This window comes from Stegodyphus dumicola, chromosome 10, assembly GCF_044657685.1.
Source record: "Stegodyphus dumicola isolate Sdum_Otavi_A_Nest chromosome 10, ASM4465768v1".
Lineage (NCBI taxonomy): Eukaryota > Metazoa > Arthropoda > Arachnida > Araneae > Eresidae > Stegodyphus > Stegodyphus dumicola.
Genome location: NC_140777.1, coordinates 31,947,738 through 31,968,853, shown reverse-complemented (window position 1 = coordinate 31,968,853; position 21,116 = coordinate 31,947,738). Strand labels below are relative to the sequence as shown.

General features: G+C 34.4%; 1 protein-coding gene across 1 annotated transcript in view; it reads right to left on the bottom strand.

The window, feature by feature from the left end:
- Positions 1-5,360, bottom strand: part of LOC118183938 (zinc finger protein 341-like) — a 47,739-nt gene extending 42,379 nt beyond the window's left edge. The window contains exons 1-2 of the mRNA XM_035353554.2: positions 5,301-5,360; positions 4,917-5,009 (exon numbers count right to left, since the gene is read on the bottom strand). Coding sequence (XP_035209445.2) covers positions 4,917-5,009; positions 5,301-5,331 — 124 coding nt within the window. The 5' untranslated portion in view covers positions 5,332-5,360. The remainder of the gene's footprint in view (positions 1-4,916; positions 5,010-5,300) is intronic.
- Positions 5,361-21,116: the final 15,756 nt, after the last annotated feature.

Below are 21,116 nucleotides of genomic sequence, written 5' to 3'. Positions count from 1 at the left end.
TTTTCAGAATATATAATTCCATTCACTTTTTTGAACCAAAGAATGAAAGTAACAGCACTGTGTATAAAAATATAGAACAACTGCATTGTCTGCTAACACATTTAATAAATGAAGTGCTGTTTTGAAGAAAGGTATGGGGTTTTAGAGCAATTAGCATAAATTATTAGACTTTGATGCTGCTTATTTTATGTATTCTTATGTATAGAGACAGGTTTTGTTCATCAGCTGTTTATGAATTATTCACAGTTTTAAATACAAATTAACTACAAGTATAAATGTGTGAAATAAAATAAGCAGCTGCGTATCTTCCAAGATTATATAAGTTGGGATACCTTATGCTGAAGCATTCCTCAACTCATAATTAAAACAGAGAAAATAAAGTTATAACTGAAAATCTAAACATTGCTGCATATGCACTGTATGTTAGTTCCTTATTAAAGCAGACAGAGCATTGCAATATTTTAAAGTTGCATGTGTTACAAATTTGGCAATTCAATCAGCTTATTTTGTTATGGTGGCCATTTTAATAATCAAGTATCACCTGTACATTCTCTAATATATTTTAACATTAGGCTTAAATAAAAAGTTGTATTTTACCTTATTGGATATTGGAAAACTTAACAAATTTCAAACAAAAAGTTTAAATTTTAAAAATATATATCCTATATATGGCCCTTCCTCCCTACATAAAATTAGCATTTGAGGTAGGAAACGTCATGCAGCTATTTTATTTTACAAAAGGTAAAAATAAAGAGACTAGGAGAGCTAACATAAATATCACAGAGCTTCATTTTTTCAACTGCCATTAACTCCCGATAAGGATTTGAGGTTTTTTTTTGTCATGTAGCTATCTTATTTTACAAAAGGTAATAGACTAGGAAAGGTAGAACAAATAGAATAGAGCTTTTTTTTCACCGATAATGATTTGCGATTTTCTAACTTTTATTTTATCTTACTGTAACATTCTATAAATCTATGTAAACAGAAAATATCCCAGTTAGAGTTGACTTTAGGATACCCCTTGTATTATCGCAAAATTGTTGTCTCATTTACGACAACCTGAGTAGTTGAATTATTAGTAGTATTGTGACGTAAATGATTGTGGTGAATTTGAATCGTGGAAAAAAATTTGGAAAGCGTGTGTCAGATTTTGGGTAAGGGCTTGTGTGTGATGGATTAGTACATTGTTATTTTGTGGTTTACATGGTAAATTGCCTGCATGTGGTAAGATTAATTTGAAGTTTCTGTATGATTTGGAACAAAAGGGGAAAATGCGTTAAAAGACTGGAGTATAAATGAAGGTTTACCATTATTAAGTGTCCTGTTTGGAGGAAGGAAATATGTATGGTTGAATATCGGATACTTTCAAACGGAGGATATTTTTTACTCTTATTTTTGTGAATTTATGTTTCGACACCAGTATACAGATTCTAGTTCAGATAATTTTAGGAAGTGTTTGGATGCTGACAAGAAATTGTGTTTGACTGAAGATGCATAAATTCATAAATAAGGATAAGCAGATATTTCCTTTGTGTAGTGCTATGATGAATTTCCTTTTTTATGTTATTTCACTGTTTGATTTAAAATGTAGTTTATTCAGATTATATATTTTTTTGTTGGCAGCTCCTCTGACCTTTTAAGTGAATATAGTTCAATGTGTACATGGACAAAGGGAGTGTGCAAAGCCTAGTTTGTAAAGTTCTCTGATTTTTTTCAAGTGAAAATAGATTGATGTGTACATGGGCAAAGTCAAGATTTTGAGCATTTTTGTGCAATTCTGGGATGTTTTCTTAAGTGTTTTTTTATAAGTGAAAAAAGGTCGATGTGTACATGGATACCGAGTTTGTGCAATTCTTTGTCTTGTTATTTTGGGCTTTGTGTAGTGGAAGCCAAAATAACAAGTTAAAGAATTGCACAAACTTGGTATCCATATATCACCAAAAATCGAAAAGGGGTACCCTAAAATATACTTTTACTAATATCCCTTTTGGTCCTTCAGGACAATTCCCTGTGTGGGTTGCAAAACGCTTATCAGGGTTATCATAATCTGGCACATATGCACTCTCTTCAGACATGTCAACAAATCGCCAAGAGCCGGTTATCCGAAAACTGCCACTTTTTGAATAAATGGCACTAACTTTGGCAGATAAATATACACCCAGATACTAACTTTGTCAACTCTCACTTTTGAAGTATACCTTGATATAACATCCTATAATTATACATAACACATTTTGAGCACTTGAGGCTACTTCAAAAATATGACACCAAGTCAAAACATTCAACCATTTCAAAGAAATTTTTTAAAGTCTGATAAAATTTTACAGATTTAAAATATCTGCTTTATTTACAAAATTATGACTAAGAAAATAACTTTTGTGAACCACAAAGCATGGGTGTTGTAAAGATGAAATCACAAATAAAATGAAATTTAAAAATTATACGATCATGTAATTGCACAAAGCAGACATGTCAAACTCAAGACCTGTGGGCCGCATGCATCCCTAAACTACAAATTGACGATCCATTCCGGAATCGATTCACTTTACTGAATGAATGATCAGTGCTCCGGCAAAAATGGAATGGCAGTTCATTATTAACAGTTCACCGAGAGCTGTTGAGAAACATGCTAAAAATTTGATTCCTTTTAGTACACACTAGCAGTCTTTCTTTTATTATTTACTGGAAATGTCTCTAACCTATTTTTTATATGTATTCTTTTGGCTTGCTCGTGTTCCATCTAATATTTAAAAAACAAAACATTAAATAAACCAATGACCCCTGTTTGCAAATGGATGGACGTTTCTTTTCCCATCTGGTAGTGTGAGAATCTGTTTAAAGTACATAAATTATAGGAATTAGTTCCTTGGCTTCCCAGCTATCTTGCGCTCCGACAATTAAGCATGTAGTACATCTCTTTCGACAGATGTGCAATTCTAAAGCATTTTCTGAAGGGAAAATGACCACAGTAGATTTAAGGGTGCTCTTTGGATTATCACCAAGTTGTTGTTTCGTTTATGGTAACCTGAGTTGCATGCTATGGAAAGCCTATAATGACATTAACTGGTTACGTGATTGCGGTGAATTTGAATGATAGGAAAAGATTTGGAAAGGCTTGTTTACGTGTTGGATTTTGGATAAGTACATTGTTATTTTGTGGTTTACACGATAAAATGGCTAAATGTGGTAAGATAAATTTGAAATTTCTGTTCGATTTGGAATGAAAGGAAAAAAAGCATTAATCGACTGGTGTGTAAATGAAAGGCTTATTTATTAGCCATTACAAGTGCAGGAAAGAAATGTGTATGGTCGAAAGTTGGAGGATAATTTTTAATCTTATTTTTGTGATTTTATGTGGCGATGCCAGTATACAGATTTCAGTTTACTCTTATTTTTGTGAATTTATGTGGCAATGCCAGTATTCAGAAAATTTTAGGAAGTTTGTGGATGTTGTTAAGGAATTTTGTTTGACTGAAGACAAAGTTAAGTGGACATTTCCTTTGTGTAGTGCTAAATTGAATTTCTTTTTTTATGTTATTTCATTGTTTGATTTAAAATGTAGTTTATTAAGATTATCTATATTTTTTGTTGGCTGCTCCTTTGACTTTTTAAGTGAATATAGATCGATGTATACATGGACAAACTCAAGCAAGTGCACAATATCTATTTTCTAGTTTGTGCAATTCTTTGATATTTTTTTAAGTGAAAATAGGTCAATGTATACATGGACACCGAGCACGTGCAATTCGTTGACTTGTTATTTTAAATTTGTATAGCGGCACTACACAAAGCCAAAATAACAAGTCAAACAAATAATTGCACAAACTTGGAGTCCATGTACCAGGAAAAATTGCCAAGGGGCACCCACAAATATATTTTTACCGGGGAAAATATATCACTGTGTACATTGGGAAAATAATGTTGCTAATGGGAAAATACGTTGGAAAGCATAAAAAAGATGGATTTCTTGAAAAAGTTGTTATGAAGCATACTCTTTAACAGCATTTTAAATTTCCATAATGGATCTTGACCATGAATTTAATTTTACACTGAAACTGTATACGACAAAATGATTTGCTAGATTTTCTTTGTAAAGACCAGTTTTTGGTATCTTCACTTTCAGAAAAGATAGCATAGAAATCAGACAAAATAATTATAAGTGGAGTATAAACTACAATGATATCGGTGCAAAGATGAAGATAATAATAATTACTGTTATACTAAAGCATATTAAGAACAACAATTAAAGAAAGCACGGAGGACAAAGGAGAAATGGTTGCTACCTCCAAACAGAAAATTCAAGGGGTAATTAGCTTTGAAATCTTATCTCCATTTTCGGCAGTGTTTACGTTTACCAGGTTCTCAGTGGTAATGCTCCTTAATTGCTTATAAATACAAATTTGGTAAAATCCTAGCATACAGTACCACCTTGGTGCGATTTTTAAAACTGTCGCCAACATCAAAATGACCCGTTCACTGCTCGTAATAAATGTCGCGTTTACAGCTCATTAATAATGTCGACAAATCCAGTGGATACTGTATACTAGGATTAAACCAAAATTTTATATTTAAAGCTAATTGATATGTGTGCATAAAATGAAAACTATAAAGTGATCTTGAATATTTTACAGATGCTTATTAACTACAAGATTTATATGGTACTTCTTTGGTTATAATCTTCCGACACAAAACAATTATCTATAGGAATTTTAAAAAAACTAAATATGTCATCAAATATTATTCTGTTCATGAATTCATTAGCAATGAAGTAGAAATGTGTAAAAATTAATCATGCCTGAATGACTACTGACAACTGCAAAATTCATTTGTATAAAGCTTTAAATAAGTATTACATTTGTAAAATATTATCTTAAGAGCATGGGGATGAATATTCGATTTAATTCCTGTAGAAATACCTGTTTCAGATTGTGCAATCAATTGCGGATCCAACATACTATGAACAGTCAAAACAGTCTGATTATCTGATGATGAAATTCCCGATACAGTAGCTGAAATTTAATTAAAAAAATATTTTCAAACAAAATAAAAATACACATACAAATGTAGAATTACACATGCTAGAAGACTCATAAAATAATTATTAAAATAAGAAGAAATTATAATCAAGATCGAAATGCACAATTAAAATGCTGTGTTTTTAGGAAATTGTTGATAAATCCAACACGGAAATTCCTGAATAAAAATACATTTTGACGTAACGTTTATATATGAACAAATCTTCATCAACAGAAAAATTACAGCAATGATAAACAAATCAGAAAACCCTTTTAAAATCTCACCAGGCACAGACTCAAACAAAAGCTGCGCCATCTTTAATTTTGATTTTGAATGGAGTTGAGTTGTTTTCTATTTACTTTCACATTTTTCACAACAGAAAGAAAAAAACGAGTTTTTAAATTACTTTGGTTTTCTAAAAAAATTGGTTTTCTACTTTATTGACTTTTATTTTAATTCTAGTCTTTACTTGCTAATTTACCAAAATTCCACTTGTTTAAATTTCCTTTTAGTAAATTCACAACATTTGGTTTTACTTTTGGTTTTGATTTTTCCTTTTATCCTGCCTACATGGCAAAGCAGGAAATACAAAGATCGTGAAATATATAACTTTGCATTATTATTTTTCCTTTCTTATTTTTGTTACGTATTTTATGGGTATTCACCTATATCACGTTTTCGCTTTATTTTCTTTCCCTCTGTTCCTATGCAGTGTTTTAAATTTCTATTTCATTACTACTCACCATTTCATTCATCACAAGATGGTGACACAGAACAGTAATTTTCCCAATCCTGCCTGTTATTGAATCATTTCTCACCAGCTCAAACATGTATCTAATTTGCGCTTCTGTGGCGGCGTTAATTAGCGCTTATTACAAAATTACTTTCAGCTGCCTTAGAGTACCTACCAACTAGAGTTGGAAGTAAGCCGGCAGAGGCTAACTGCTTAAGTATTATAATGATCAACGGTCAAAGGCGAAACCAATCTTTAATTAAGCAGTGCAGTGGCTTTTCGCACATTTTTTAGACGATTTTACTTTGCTATAAAAATCGCCTGCTTGGAAAATTTTTTCTAAACTGCAACTATATTTTTGAAAGTGGAAATTATCGTTTGCTATTTGACAATTTTGTTTTTATGCGAAATGGTGCTCTTAAAGAAGCAATTGACGGAAGGCTATGTTTGTGTTCTTATCGAAACGAATAATTTTCGAAAATTACTGTGAAAGCCGTGATTTTTCGGTATTTAAAGAAAAAATAGATAATGTTGTCGATAAGAAAGGAAAAAGAAAAACGTTAATGTTTGGCTTCAAGAAGAAAAATTGTTCAAAATACATATCCAATGAAAAAACGGAATGCTTCGAATTTTGCAAAGGTAAGAAAGGAAGGTGTTAAAAGAAAATCTTTGAAATCAAAGGACAGTAGTATGATCATTAAAATGCTCAGTGTGAACTGTAAGCAAAGTGATTAATGCTGATTGGAATCTTGAAAAGGCGAAAAACATAATCTCTCCCTCGTCTCTCTCCTCGACATACCGCCGAAAGCAAAACGCGCTGCAGAATTCTCTATGAGAAACAATTATTCGACCGAAAATGGTAAAAGGTTGTTAAAATAGATGAATCTTGGGTTTATTTAAATGACTGCAATATAAAGAAATCCGTTTATTATCACCAAAGAAAAGAAAAAAAAAATCTTAGAACATGGTTAAAAGGATCTAAAGAAAGGTTTTCAAAGGGATTTATGATTGTTGCTGGATTTTGAAATAACGACAAATAAAAATTAAAGAGAGCGCAGAAAATTGTTAAGGTTAACTCCACGTATTATCAGGAACATATTTATACCAGTTTTTAAATATAAAACACCTTCTTTTCATATACAGTGCCATCCATCAGTAGAATTGCATCAAGACAAGACAAGCAGCCGCAGGTAAAACTCCACTGTTAATTTCCTGGAAAAAATAGAACAAGAAACTTGTATCAAGGCCATACTCTTCACTCATTCCCTACTAAATGTCCTGATGTATCATCCACGGATTTTTGCACTTTTGATCTTATAAAAACGTATAAAGAGTAAGAACTGCAAGTTAACAATCGAGAGTTAATCGACTCTGCTACCAACCTATAGCAAATGCAAACAAGGAATATTCAATATAAGAAATTACGGATTACAAAACAGACTAAGGCTTCATGAAAAAAAAAGTACGTAAAGTATATTAGTGTACTGGTTTCAGTCTTATTATTTAACTGGATTTTAAGACCTAGAAATCGAATTGAATTACTGAAAAAGTTTTTTATTTGTCAGCTTTTGAAAGGCTTCCCTTCCGCTAAATTGCACTTTGCAGTTTCGACTATTTCAGATTGAACTATTATTCATTAAGAACTTTTGTACGCTATTTTTTTTAATATAATTTTGTATTTCTGTACGATGAATGCAAGATGAGCATTATATTTCTTAATTTCTAAAGATAGTTTTAATATGTAATAAATTAAGACCCTGCACTGTTCCTGAAATACTTGTAAAAATGTCATAAATTTCTGTATGGAATATGCAAGATTGTTGCCAGGTTTACAAATTTTGAAAAGTTAATAAAATTCTATGTCATATACGGTAGCTGTAAATTTGTTCTTTGATTTGTTCCCTCCCCATATACTAAGAAGCAATAGAATTTAAGATGCAACCAAATTTTTTAAAGTTCTGGAAAGCTATAAAGTAAGGTTCCATTAAAGAAAGAACTGAAAATTAATTTAATATTTTGTTCTGAGATGCTGCAGATAGAATAAAATGAGAAGATTATAATACGGTGAATGACTACCAGTTAAGAAAAAGCTTAGGAAGGTATTCTTTTTTTTTTTTTTTTTTACTTATTAAAATAAATCTTCTGATGCACCACAAAGTTTCACACGAGATTCAAAAATGTAAGTAAAGAAAAGCACATCAACTTGTAATGATACATCAAACTTAAATTTTCTTTCAGATATCATACAAAATCTACAATTATGGTATTAAAAAAACTTTATCTTGGGCCTTCAACTTCCAACTGGCAATTTTACATCTTTCATGGAGGAGACACTCGACGCTATTCTTCTTAAAGAATTCCCCCCTGTTTACTACTACTACACTACAGACCAAGCTTCCGTCCTAAGGTAAAACCAATCGGAATATTGCCTGACCTGTAGAATCGCGGCATTTATTGATTCCTAAAATCAAAATTTACAGAGTCACAATATTAAAATGTGTTAAAGAGTCATCTTTGCAAATATACATTTTGCTACATAAGATTCATCACAAATTGTTGTACAACGAGATATTATTTTACAGTAGTACATATACATAGTACCATGCTCATTATATAATATCATGAATAGTCTTAGTATATATATTGAGTACAGTTATTCTTATGAGGCATGCAACACATAAGCCATGCAGTATAAAGTGCATTTCATATAGAAAAATACAATAAAATATAAATAGCATATAGAAATACATATGAATGCTTATACAATGATTAAATTAAACAATTCTGTCAACATAGTACAATATATAACAGTCTCTCGGGGATCTACTGGAGAAGGGTATTTCAGTGTTTTTCACATTTGTTCGGGGTCATACCGGGATTTATGGAAACGAGAAAGCTGATTGCTGAGATTTTGCTGAGAATTGAATGAGCTTGAAATGAGAGATCTTGCTGAGAATGCAAGTAAAAAAGATATTAATGTTAAAGTAAATATTCAAAAAGCGTATTTAAAAAAATTCAAAAATAAAATGATTGAACAATGGAAATATGATTATATAGTTTCTGATACGGCTGTTAAATATTTCCATAAGTCGCCTGTAGTAACGGCAACCGCCGGCAATAAAAGGAGGTGCTTTCCTTGGTGGCACCGCAGTTCCTTTTAGTTTGAGCCAGAATAGACCTGCCCGGGGAGAAGCCAGGGGATGAGAGATTCCGGTTTCCGCCCTGTTCCGGTTCCCGTCTTGTTGCGGATCCAGTCCTGTTCCGGTTCCCGTCTTGTTCCAGTCCAGTTCCGGTCCTGATCCAGTACTATTCCAGTTCCAGCCTGGCCGTTTAAGTCCAAAACACGTAGGAGCGGATGTCTGAATTCAGCGGAATGTAGATATACGCCGAAAGGGCTAGATGGATTCTGTCTTTTAAGGGAAAGTGTTCTTCACCGTGCCGGCATAGCTGTTACTTTAAAGCACTTTGAAGTTTTCCACCCAAGATGTTAAGTTTTTGTTTGTGATGTTAAGTTTTCATCAGTGTTGAAGTTCCAGTTAAATAAACCTTTAAGTTTTAGACAAGGTTTTTGTGTTCTTCAGAAAATTTTAGATTCGAAGTCAGATATAACACATAGGATTATCATCGGAAAATCAACATTTGGCGTCAAGCGACAGGATATTATCTGCAAGGTAAGCGACTTTTTTTATTTTTGAATCATGGAAGCTTTAAAATTAGCAAGAACTCTATAGAAGACTATTCAGTAAAGCTTGTAATGAATTTGACAATGAAGAAACTAAATTTAATCAGGAAGAAAAATTAATTAAAATAAAAGTTATTTCCGAGAAAGCTAAAGTTTTGTTTGATACTGAAATGAAAATACGAGAATTAATGTTTAAAGAAATTACAGATGAGACTTTACTTATTAAAGAAATAGATGAATCTGAATTATATTTTGATAGGTGGAGACTTCTGGAAAGTAAAGTAAAAGATCTTACTTCTGGAACCCCGAATGTAACTTTAATTGTTCCGTCCTTTGTTCAGAATAAAATGTTACATTATCCGAAGATTAAATTGCCTATCTTTGACGGCAACGTGAAGAAATGGCTAGGATTTTGGGGGCAATTCCAAAAGATTGATAAAGATCCTACATTAGATAATAATGATAAATTTGCTTATTTAGCACAGGCTATGGAGAAGAATTCTCCTGCAAAGGAAATAGTTAAAAGCTTTCCGCCAACTGGCGATAGTTACAAGAGCGCAATCGAAGCATTGCAGACGCGTTTTGGTAACAAAGAATTATTAACGGAGATTTATATTCGTGATTTGGTAACCCTTGTTATTCAAAAACAAGGTACACACTCTTTGCGGAAACTATACGATGAACTCGAATTTAATCTAAGAGCCTTGGAGATATTGGGAATAAATAGAGGCAAATATTGCGCGATATTATATCCATTGGTAGAATCAGCATTGCCGAATGAAGTCTTAAAAACCTGGGAGAGACTTAGGTTTTCGCGTAAAGGATCAGAAAGTTTAACCGGCGAAAACGCCGAGTTAAGAGAAAGGGAATCTGACCTTGAGCGCCTTTTATGTTTCTTGCGCGGTGAAGTTGAAAGTGAGGAAAGAATTTCTTTAGCAGCTAAATCTTTCAATGTTTTCGATCGATTGGCTCACGGTAATAAGAAAGGGAATTCTGGTTTAAAGATAAGAGAACCTCGCTTAAAACCTACGGCAGCTGAACTGTTTACTTCTTCTAATGAAGCTAGAAAAGGCTGCATATTTTGTTCCAGTATAAATCATGGTTCTGCGGAATGTTTTCAGGCGCGTAACTTATCGTTGTCAGAAAGAGAAGTTTTGGTCCAACGGACACGCTCTTGTTATCTGTGTTTGAAATCTGGACATTCTGTCAGGAGGTGTAGATTAAAAACAGTTTGTTTTACATGCGGCAAAAGGCATCATATTTTTCTATGTAAGGGCCATTCACAAATGAGTGAGACAAGGGCAACGGAACAGCCTCCAAATCAGGCTGAAACACTCGCCAACATTTCTTCAAGGTCTAAAGTTTTGCTGCAAACAATAAGAGTAATAATTAAAGGAGATAAAAAATCTCGTTCGGCTCGAGCTATAATTGATACTGGTTCTCAAAGGTCGTATATTCTGCAAAGCGCAGCTCAAGATATGGGTTACAGGTATACGGTAAAGGAATACCTTAGCCACGCATTATTTGGCGGTACGACGACCAGTTTGTGTGAACATAAAGTTTACAAAATTCATTTATCTAATATGTCTGGCTCGTACAGTTGTAATTTTGATGCGTTAAGTCAGCCTGTTATTTGTAATAGTATACCTTCTATTGGACAAGGAATATGGCTTAAAGAGCTTGCTGACTGTGGAATAAGTTTAACAGATCGTTTAGAAGGACCCATAGAAATTTTAATAGGAGCCGATGTTGCAGGACGATTATTAACGGGGAATCGTAAACAAATTTCAAACGGTCTTGTAGCTATTGAAACAAAGTTAGGATGGACGGTTATGGGAAAAACCGGGGAGTTGAATAGTGAAGGTTCAACATTCTTAGTTACATCAATGTTGAATAAAGAGGCTTGTATTTCTGATTTATGGGCCATCGACTCGCTTGGTATTACGGACCCATCCGAACAAAAGACTAAATTGGAATTGTATGAGGCTACCAGGCAACATTTTCTTGATACTGTAAAAATAGAAGATGACCGCTTTGTAGTGTCTTTGCCTTGGTTGGAAGGGCACCCTCCCCTGTCGGATAATTTTGAGTTATCGCTTAAAAGGTTGCACGGTACGATTAGGCAACTTGAAATAGATAATCTTCGCCAAGAGTATGAAAATATATTCCAAGAATGGCTCAAAGAGGGCATAATAGAGGAAGTACCCGTAAATGAATTAGATTTACCCCATCATTATTTGCCACATAGACATGTTGTTAAGGAACATAGTACTACGAAGTTACGGCCAGTATTTGACGCTTCGTCTAAAGTAAAGGGTTCTCCGAGTCTCAACGATTGTCTTGAAAAGGGATTAAACCTTATTTCATTTATTCCTACAATCTTAAATAGATTTCGCCAAGAAAAAATAGGGGTGATTTCTGATATTCGTAAGGCCTTTCTACAAATTGCCCTGAATTCTAGTGACAGAAACTTCCTCCGATTTCTTTGGATAAAGGGTGAAGATGGCTTGAAGCATTTTCGTCATTGTCGAGTCGTATTTGGTGTAACTAGTAGTCCATTTTTACTTGGAGCTGTTATTCAATATCACCTAAATTCAATTTTGGAGAAAAATGATGCAGATGAAAAATATCCTTCCAACATTATTGTTAAATTAATGAATAGTTTCTATGTTGATAACTGTGTAACAAGTGTTGGAAGTGAAGATGAATTACAGTGCTTCATGAAAGTATCTTCAGATGTTATGGCAGAACGAAAATTTGAATTACGGGGTTGGGAATATACCGACTGTAGTTTAGAAACAGAATCTATTGCGAATGTATTAGGTTTGTTATGGGAAAGACAAGGCGATACTCTTCAAATAAATGTTGCTAATTTACAAAATCTTTGTTTCGAGAAAGTTACGAAAAGAAGTATTTTGGCAATAGCCCATAAAGTATTTGATCCCATCGGTATAACATGTCCAGTCCTTATATTACCTAAGATGTTATTACAGCGTACATGGGAAACAAAAGTAAAATGGGACGAAGAAGTTAACACCGAAATTAAAAGTAAATTTTTGAAATGGGTAAAGGACATTTTCTTTTGAAAAACATTAAAATTCCAAGGTGGATACGATATCAGCCAAAACAGTGTTCAATCCATGTTTTTTGTGACGCCAGTCAAGCAGCGTATGCGGCAGTAGTTTTTATTCGTGTAGAAGAACCTGAATCAGTTAAAGTCCAGTTGCTTCAGGCTAGGTCTAGAATTTCCCCTTGTGGTAAAAAGGAAACTACTATTGTAAGATTAGAATTGTTAGCAGCAACTATTGCATCTCGTCTTGCTGCAGACGTTCTAAAAGACTTTGAGGCCAGAAGTATATTTTTCTGGACAGATTCAACTACTGTCCTTGCATGGATAAAAAGGGAAGAACAATGGGGGACATTTGTAGAAAATAGAGTACAGGAAATAAGGCTTTTGACACGTGTGGAGGATTGGAGGCATATACCTGGTCACCTTAACCCTGCAGATCTTCCAAGTAGAGAGGGTGTTCAGTTCGCCAACTCTCCCGGTCAAAATGGTGGGAGGGTCCGAGCTGGCTTTTAAAATCGCAAGAAAATTGGCCGAGTGCCGAATTTATAACTGATGAAGCGGAAATAGCCAGCGAGAAAAAAAAGGCAGTGGTTTCATCTCTAGTGTCTACTGAAAGGTTTAGTTTGGGTGAGCGATTTTCTAGCTATCGAAAAACAGTTAGAGTTGTTGGTTGGATTCAACGATTTTTCTTTAATTGCAGAAATAAGAAAAAAAGGAAAGGTGAACTCACTGTTGATGAAATTGATTTTGCAGAAAAGGTTGTTATTCGCTTGATTCAATCGGAATCGTTTCAGGATATAGAAGACGCACGCTTACGAACTCTTAGTCCATTTTATGATGCGGGAATTCTAAGAATTAAAACTGGTGCGTTTCGAAGAGATGACACGTTAGAGTTTAGAACACCTATAATATTACCAGGAGAACATCCATTAGTTAGGAATTTAATTATGGAAGAACATAAAAAGAAAAGACATGCAGGTGTACAATATATACTGAATACCTTAAGGGAAAGGTTTTGGTTGTTATCTGGCAGAAGAACGGTGCGTTCTGTTTTGAGTAAATGCATTACTTGCAAGAGATATTCTGCTGCACCTGTTGACCACATATCAGCCCCACCGCCAATAAAGCGAGTAAATGATTCAGCAGTATTTCAGGTAACGGGTATAGACCTTTGTGGTCCTTTATTGTTGAGAAACAAAGAAAAGGCATGGATCTGTGTTTTTACATGCGCCGTTTATAGAGCGGTCCATTTGGAGTTGCTGACTTCTCTATCTACAGAAGTGTTTCTTCAGGCTTTTCATCGGTTCGTGTCACGAAGAGGTAAACCCACAAGTGTGTACAGTGATAATGGAACTAATTTTGTAGGAGCTTCAAATGCATTTAAATTAATAGATTTTGAACAAATTAATCGGCAGGCAGCCTATGAGCGGATAACATGGAAATTTATTCCCCCTGGTGCTCCATGGTGGGGTGGTTGGTGGGAACGTCTGATCGGAATGATGAAGCAAGTCCTTAAAAAAGTTCTTAAACATGCTTGTTTAAATTATGAAGAAATGTACACGATACTGTGTGACTGTGAAGCGATTCTTAATGACCGACCGTTGACAGTAATTCCTTCCGATCCTGAATTTAAAGCTTTAACTCCTGCCGACTTTTTAAAAGAAATTAGAACTAGTAGTTTGCGGGATATAAAATACGGTATTAAATCAAGTAATTTACAAAGAAGATTTCAGTATATTCAAACTGTACGAGAAGCATTTAAAAATAGATTTCGTAAAGAATATTTGGGGATTCTCAAGGTTTCGCATAAAAGAGCTGAAAGGAAAGTTACTATTAAATTAGATGATATTGTTTTGATCGGTACTAGTGACAAAAGACTTTTTTGGCAACTTGGTCGTGTCATAGAACTACTTCCAGGACCTGATGGAATAAATCGGCTTGCAAGAGTAAAGACCCGAAATGGAATTTTGCTTAGAGCAGTTCGAACTCTGTATCCTTTAGAGGTAGCGCAAAATGATGTACCCGTGAAGCTGCAGAATGAAAAACAAGATTTTTTGTCTGAACTTAAACTCAACATAGATGATAAATCTGTCAGGTCTGTAACACGATCTGGTAGAACTGTAACTCCGCCGGACAGACTGGCATATTAAGGCTCTTTGGCATTGTTTTACTTTGATGTGAAAGTTCACTTTTTTTTTCTTTTTTTTTTTTTCCCCTTAGGTGGAAGGATGTTAAATATTTGCATAAGTCGCCTGTAGTAACGGCAACCGCCGGCAATAAAAGGAGGTGCTTTCCTTGGTGGCACCGCAGTTCCTTTTAGTTTGAGCCAGAATAGACCTGTCCGGGGAGAAGCCAGGGGATGAGAGATTCCGGTTTCCGCCCTGTTCCGGTTCCCGTCTTGTTGCGGATCCAGTCCTGTTCCGGTTCCCGTCTTGTTCCAGTCCAGTTCCGGTCCTGATCCAGTACTATTCCAGTTCCAGCCTGGCCGTTTAAGTCCAAAACACGTAGGAGCGGATGTCTGAATTCAGCGGAATGGAGATATACGCCGAAAGGGCTAGATGAATTCTGTCTTTTAAGGGAAAGTGTTCTTCACCGTGCCGGCATAGCTGTTACTTTAAAGCACTTTGAAGTTTTCCACCCAAGATGTTAAGTTTTTGTTTGTGATGTTAAGTTTTCATCAGTGTTGAAGTTCCAGTTAAATAAACCTTTAAGTTTTAGACAAGGTTTTTGTGTTCTTCAGAAAATTTTAGATTCGAAGTCAGATATAACACATAGGATTATCATCGGAAAATCAACAACGGCAGCTATTACAAGAAAGTTCCTTCCTACTATCTGCCCACCAGCGGCCGAACGGTAAAGTCGCTGAACACTGGTAGTTAGGTTCGAATTCCGCGAACGGGCTGGCTGCATGGGCGTTTTCGTGGTTTCCCCCATGTGTAACGTGTATACGAGCCAGTTTCCCTTAGAAAGTCCTCCACGAAGGCATCCCTCCCTTTAGGCAGATAGCCCTCGTGTGCTTTGCCATAACTGGATAATCCAATCCTTCCGACTATCTTTGAAAGATTGAAAAATAAAAATTTACTGCTCAATTTTAACGTTACGCAACTTCTGTCTGGGCATGGCAAGTTTAATGTTTATCTTGAACAATTTTAAGCTGACGTCTTCCAGTTTGGATTATTTTGATCGATCTCCGCGTTCAGCTTTCGCCTACTTTTTGACTGCCCTTTGTTTAATTATACAAGAAAATCACTACAATGTAGACTACAATTAATTGGAATTTTTAATTGACCACCGAAATGTCATGATTTTATTTCTTTACCCTTGGCCTGCCATACGTTTAATGACTTTATCGATGTTTATTTTGATGTTTATTTTAAATGATTTTCTTTGTACATTATTTTTCTTTTTTGTGTGTGTTCCTGTTCGTCAAAGCTCTCTGAGTTAATTGTGTTACTTAAAGTTCATATGACTTTTCTTTTTTTTTAACGCACATATTTGTAAGCTTTGTGTAATAATTTGTGGTGCACGAGGTAATATTTGTTTTCCTAAAAACATTTAAATAATGAGAATAAATCAAACTTATATGATATTAAAAAAAAAAAAAGAAAAAAAAAAAAAAAAGAAACTAAAAGACAAGTACAGAGAAAAATCATTTACTGTATTTAAAATGAGACTCAACAAAGTCATTAAAAGCAAGGTCATTAGAAGCAGAGAAACAAATTACTATTATTTCGGTGGCCAATTAATTTCAGTTAATTTCAAGCTGTATTTTAAAGAATTTTTTTGGCTTGGTCAAGGCAACGTCAACCAAAAAGAAAGTGGAAGACACTTTGCTGAACGCTGAGATCAAAATTGGAAGACGTCAGCTTAAACAGTTCAGGATAAACATTAAACCTCCCAAGCTTGAAACAAAAATTATGTAACGTTAAAATTGGAAAAAGAAATTGAAGGAAAAAAAAAAAAAAAAAAGAAAACATACAAAAAGAAATATGAAGGCTTTTAGATTTCATATTCCGCTCATCTGGGCGTTTTTTTCATTTAAACTTACACACAAGTTTCGACAGCATTTGGCCTAGCATCCCTTTGGGATAAAAATATTAAGATAAAGCATATCTTTAGAATTTCCGGTAGACAGTCTCGCGCTTTGGAGATAGAAATATTTAATTCTGTAAAATGTGTTGCCGTTGCTCGCTTTGAAATCGTTGAGCTTCTTAACCAAAAATTCGTAAAAAAAAAAAAAAAAAAAAAAAAAAAAAAAAAAAAACCCAGGAGATACGTAATAAAACAAACTCGAAATTCAAGATTCGGGCTTCCAGGTGCCCATATTCGGGTGGAGAACTACGTTATTCAAAATTTGATGGCTTTTGGGATCATTGTTTTTTAACAATGCGAGAAATGTACGTACATTCATGCAGATTCTTCATTATTTAATTGCTTTAAATAGAACACAGGGAGGTGGCAACAATTTGAAAAGTGATACAGCCGTTTACAGTGATTTGACGCAAAATGCCATTTCGAGACTAATAGTCCTTCTGTGCACGCGCCTCTTTGAGTTAACAATAAGTCCTTACTTTTCATTCTTTCAAAGATAGCTGGAAAGAACATTTTTCTAATATCTCCTTTATCAGAAGTAATATATTCTTAATTCCATTCCTCAATCATTTTATCTTTAAAATTTTTTTAAAAGTAAAATTTTGAAATATTTGCATCAACATTAATGTTTTTTTTAGTTGCAATTTTGGCAATCCAATTGCTCTCTCATTTCCATATATCCCCGCGTGCTCACGAACAAGTGTAAATCCAGAGAACTCCAGTAAAACCCAGAGGAACTGCTGTATATTAGCAATAATGCCATTACATGAGAAGATACTTGTTAGGGACTTCTGAGAAGGGAGAGAATTAGTGCGGATTAAGTAACAGAATCAGTCTATCCTGGCTAACCATCTACTTAACTGTAAAACTAATATATAATATTTCAGAAATATAAACAGTGCATTCATTTCTAATACGGAACTGGTGGTGATCAGTTTCAATACCATTCTCACAGATCACACAAGCATAAGCAAAACCAACTTTGAGTCATCAGTTTTCCTAACTGAGAATGAAATTTCATCCATACTATCCAAAATTTATATTGAGTGTCTTACATATGAATGAAGAAGTGCAGATTAGAACAGCAGACTTTCAAAATGAGAGCTGGTGCAGTTGGTAAGGCTATCCTTGTATTCTATATATTACAGAAGAATCCTTGTAGTCTACGCTTTGCAAGAAAGCCGGTAAGATCAAAGACAGCATTATAATTAATAGTCCGGTAACCTCTGATAACTCGCTGTTGTTATAATTAATCTTTTTTTTTCACGGACAGTCTCTAAGCTCTACAGCCATATGAAGTGAAGGGAACAATACTTTGTTTATAAATAATTGCACTGGTTTTTGATTTAACACCAAAACTGTTGAGTGCAATTCGATTCAGTCAATGCTGAAATTTCTCGAATTTTATTAGAAATTAGATTTTTTTTCATTTAAATTTGCTGTCTAATAAAACAACTAACTATTTAATTTCATTCACCACCTCAAGTAAACCGTCATTCGAGTATTGCTAGACTATGAAGGATAATGGTTATACATTTTGAAAAGTTTTGTAAATAAGTACATGTGTAAATAAAATATTTAAAATGTTCGCATATGTATTTTCTAAATCAGATTCTAAAAGGTTTGGCGAGATTCGAATTAGCTGCCAAGCTTTGTGTTTTGATTTCGTTTAAGAAAGCAATTTCTAGTTATTTCATAAGGTTTTTGAGTTATTTTCTACGTGTGACTTTTTTTATGAGGTCCCTATTCAGCGCATATTAGAAAAAAAAAAAAAAAAAAAAAACTTTTAATTGTGTTGCGCAAACTATGTTTTATAGCTACTCGTGAAATTTTGTGCATTTTTTTATGCCTTTTCTTTTATGCGGTTCCTATCCACCGCACAACAACAGGTTTGAGTGTACTTAGTCGTAACTAAACCTTCAACAATTACGTAATTTCTTAGACTAGAGACAGATGGCGCCACCATAATTTGTATGAAAATTACACCTAACAGAAATGCATTTTTTCAGGTTAACTTTAGCTGCAAAAAATGAAATCATTTGCGGAAGAGATAATTATTTAATTCTTCACGGAATTTATGCGTACATGACAGCAAAACTATCTTTATTGAAATTAATTAATTTGTAAAACTAGGGTTATCCTTCCAAATTTCTTTTACATCTGATAGAGAATATTTCTTTTTGTCAAATAATAAATACCTTAAGCAAATTGTAATCGTCAATTTTAATTAGCTTTTATTTTCGCAATTTTCAAATTTACTCCATATTTCTCTTAAAACTATACTTGAAAGAAAATTTTTAACTGAAATTTCAAACTCTGGGACTTCAATTCCGAGACAATGCTGACACTATAAAAATATTCTGACAGGAATTATTACGATTTCTTGCGGAACAAGCGTATGAGGAGACTGCATGCTTATAAATGCGAAACTATTACACATTAGGTACTATTGTTACGGATTTTGTACTTAGTTGGCTATTTTTAGTGGAATTGTAATTAACATTGCTTTATTTCCCCGTGCAATGCAGCGCGTGACGAGAAGCTACGCCTAAAAAGAAAGCGAGAAAGAAGAGAAAAACTACGTTGAAAAAGTAAAAATACAGGAGCTCGCGCATGCAATAAATAGATATCTCGTAATTTATATTTAAATTGAATAAATGCAATTGTGTTAGCTGTAACTGTAATTCTACTCTTTTGCTTTTCAGAAACAAAAATTACCAGAATGTTCTCCTTCACGATCAAAAAGCTTTAAAAAACCGGAGAAAAACATCTCAGTTCAGTTGTTTATTAGTTGTTGTTTACTTAGCTGTGGTAAATTTTGTTGAGCGGACTAGTTTTCACTGCGCTTTGAATTGTGTTCTATTTAACGTTTTAGTAGTTTAAAATATAACTACTGTGTGATATTGTACGAATATCTGTTAGGAAAAATTTCCGCATTTTGTTTTATTTCTTGTGATAAGAATAAATTTTATTAACTTTTATCAGACTTGTTCATTCGATATATTACGAAACCGTACGCACGCAACACTTTTTGGTGGCAACAGTGGGATTGAATGCTAATCACTAGAGCGATCGAAGAACAATTTAGACAGCTCGTCGCTGCTTTTGCTGCATTCCAAGAAAAGTTGGAAGCTGGCCAAGAATCTTATAAAGAAGATATGAAAGATTCTGTTAAAGAAGAGATAAAAGCTAATCAGAAAAAGATTGAAGCAGGACAAGAAGTGATGAAAAGAGAAATTACTTACATAATAGAAAAAAATTAATTTGAGGCTATGGAAGGCAGAAAAGATGCGGTTGAAAATAAAATTTATAAAAATTGAAGAAAAAGTTTCTTCTGTAAAGAACAAATAAAAGTGAGAGTTTCGGCCGTGGAACAACAAATCGATTACAGAGTTTTTTTTTTTTTTTTTGTCAAAGAAGATAGAGTTTCTGTTGTGGAATAACGAATCGAAGGAAGAGTTTTTGCCTTCCATCACCAAATCGAACAACAAATTGATGACAAGGTTTCTGCGGTTGCCAAAGAAGTTGATACTTTAAAAAAATTTGTAGCGATGGCAGGAAGCAATTCGGATGGTTTAAAATTTTTACCGATGCCTGCTCGTCGCTATCTGCTCGTCCCAACGGCTAGATTTCGAAGCTCTGTCCGGCGCGCTGAACCTGCGCTTTCGGGAGAAATGTTGGAAAGACTACAGCAGGCTTCAATTAAAATCACGTCAACAGAAGCCCACGGAAACACTCCAGAAACTCGCCCAGAAACAAGGGAAATCCTGTCTCTGCAGTACTTCATGGAAGGCATCCGAGATCTTGAAATACAAAAAACTCTGCGAATCGCTGGTGTCAAGAACTCAAAAAGTGCTCTTTTGTACGCCGTGAAATTCGAGGCAGCTCAGCAAGCAACTCGTAGAGACCACCACCCAATCAGAGCTGCTCAAGTTTACGAGCCACTGGATCAAGTGATGGCTCATTTAAATGATTTAACCAGGCAAAATCAATGCTTTGATACGGAAAGGTGTGAGAAGAAACTGACTCTAAAGTGTTGGAAATGTGGTACTCAAGGTCACATACGGCAGAATTGCAGAATATCCCATAGCGCGGATAATAAAAGAGATGATTTTATCAGACAAATCAGTGCCTTGAGACTGAACAGGAGTGGAAAGAAACCAATCCTAAAGTGTTGGAACTGCGGTGTTGAAGACCACATGCGAAAGAACTGCAGAAAACCCTAGAGCATGAAAATAAGACAAGGAAGTTAAACAGACAATTAAATGCCTTGAGATGAAAAAGAAGTGAGCAGAAACCATAGTGCTGGAACTGCGCTGTTGAAGGTCACATACGGAGGAACTGCAGAACACCCCAGTACATGAAAATAGGACAATTTCCTAGCAACGGCGCAGGAAACAAATTAATTACCATATCGCGGAGCGGAGTCTGAACGATAGTGAAAAACCCCGTTTTAATGAGCCCAAGATTTCTGCAGTGAGTGGCAACAGTAATGGATTATCCATCAATGGGCATATTGATGG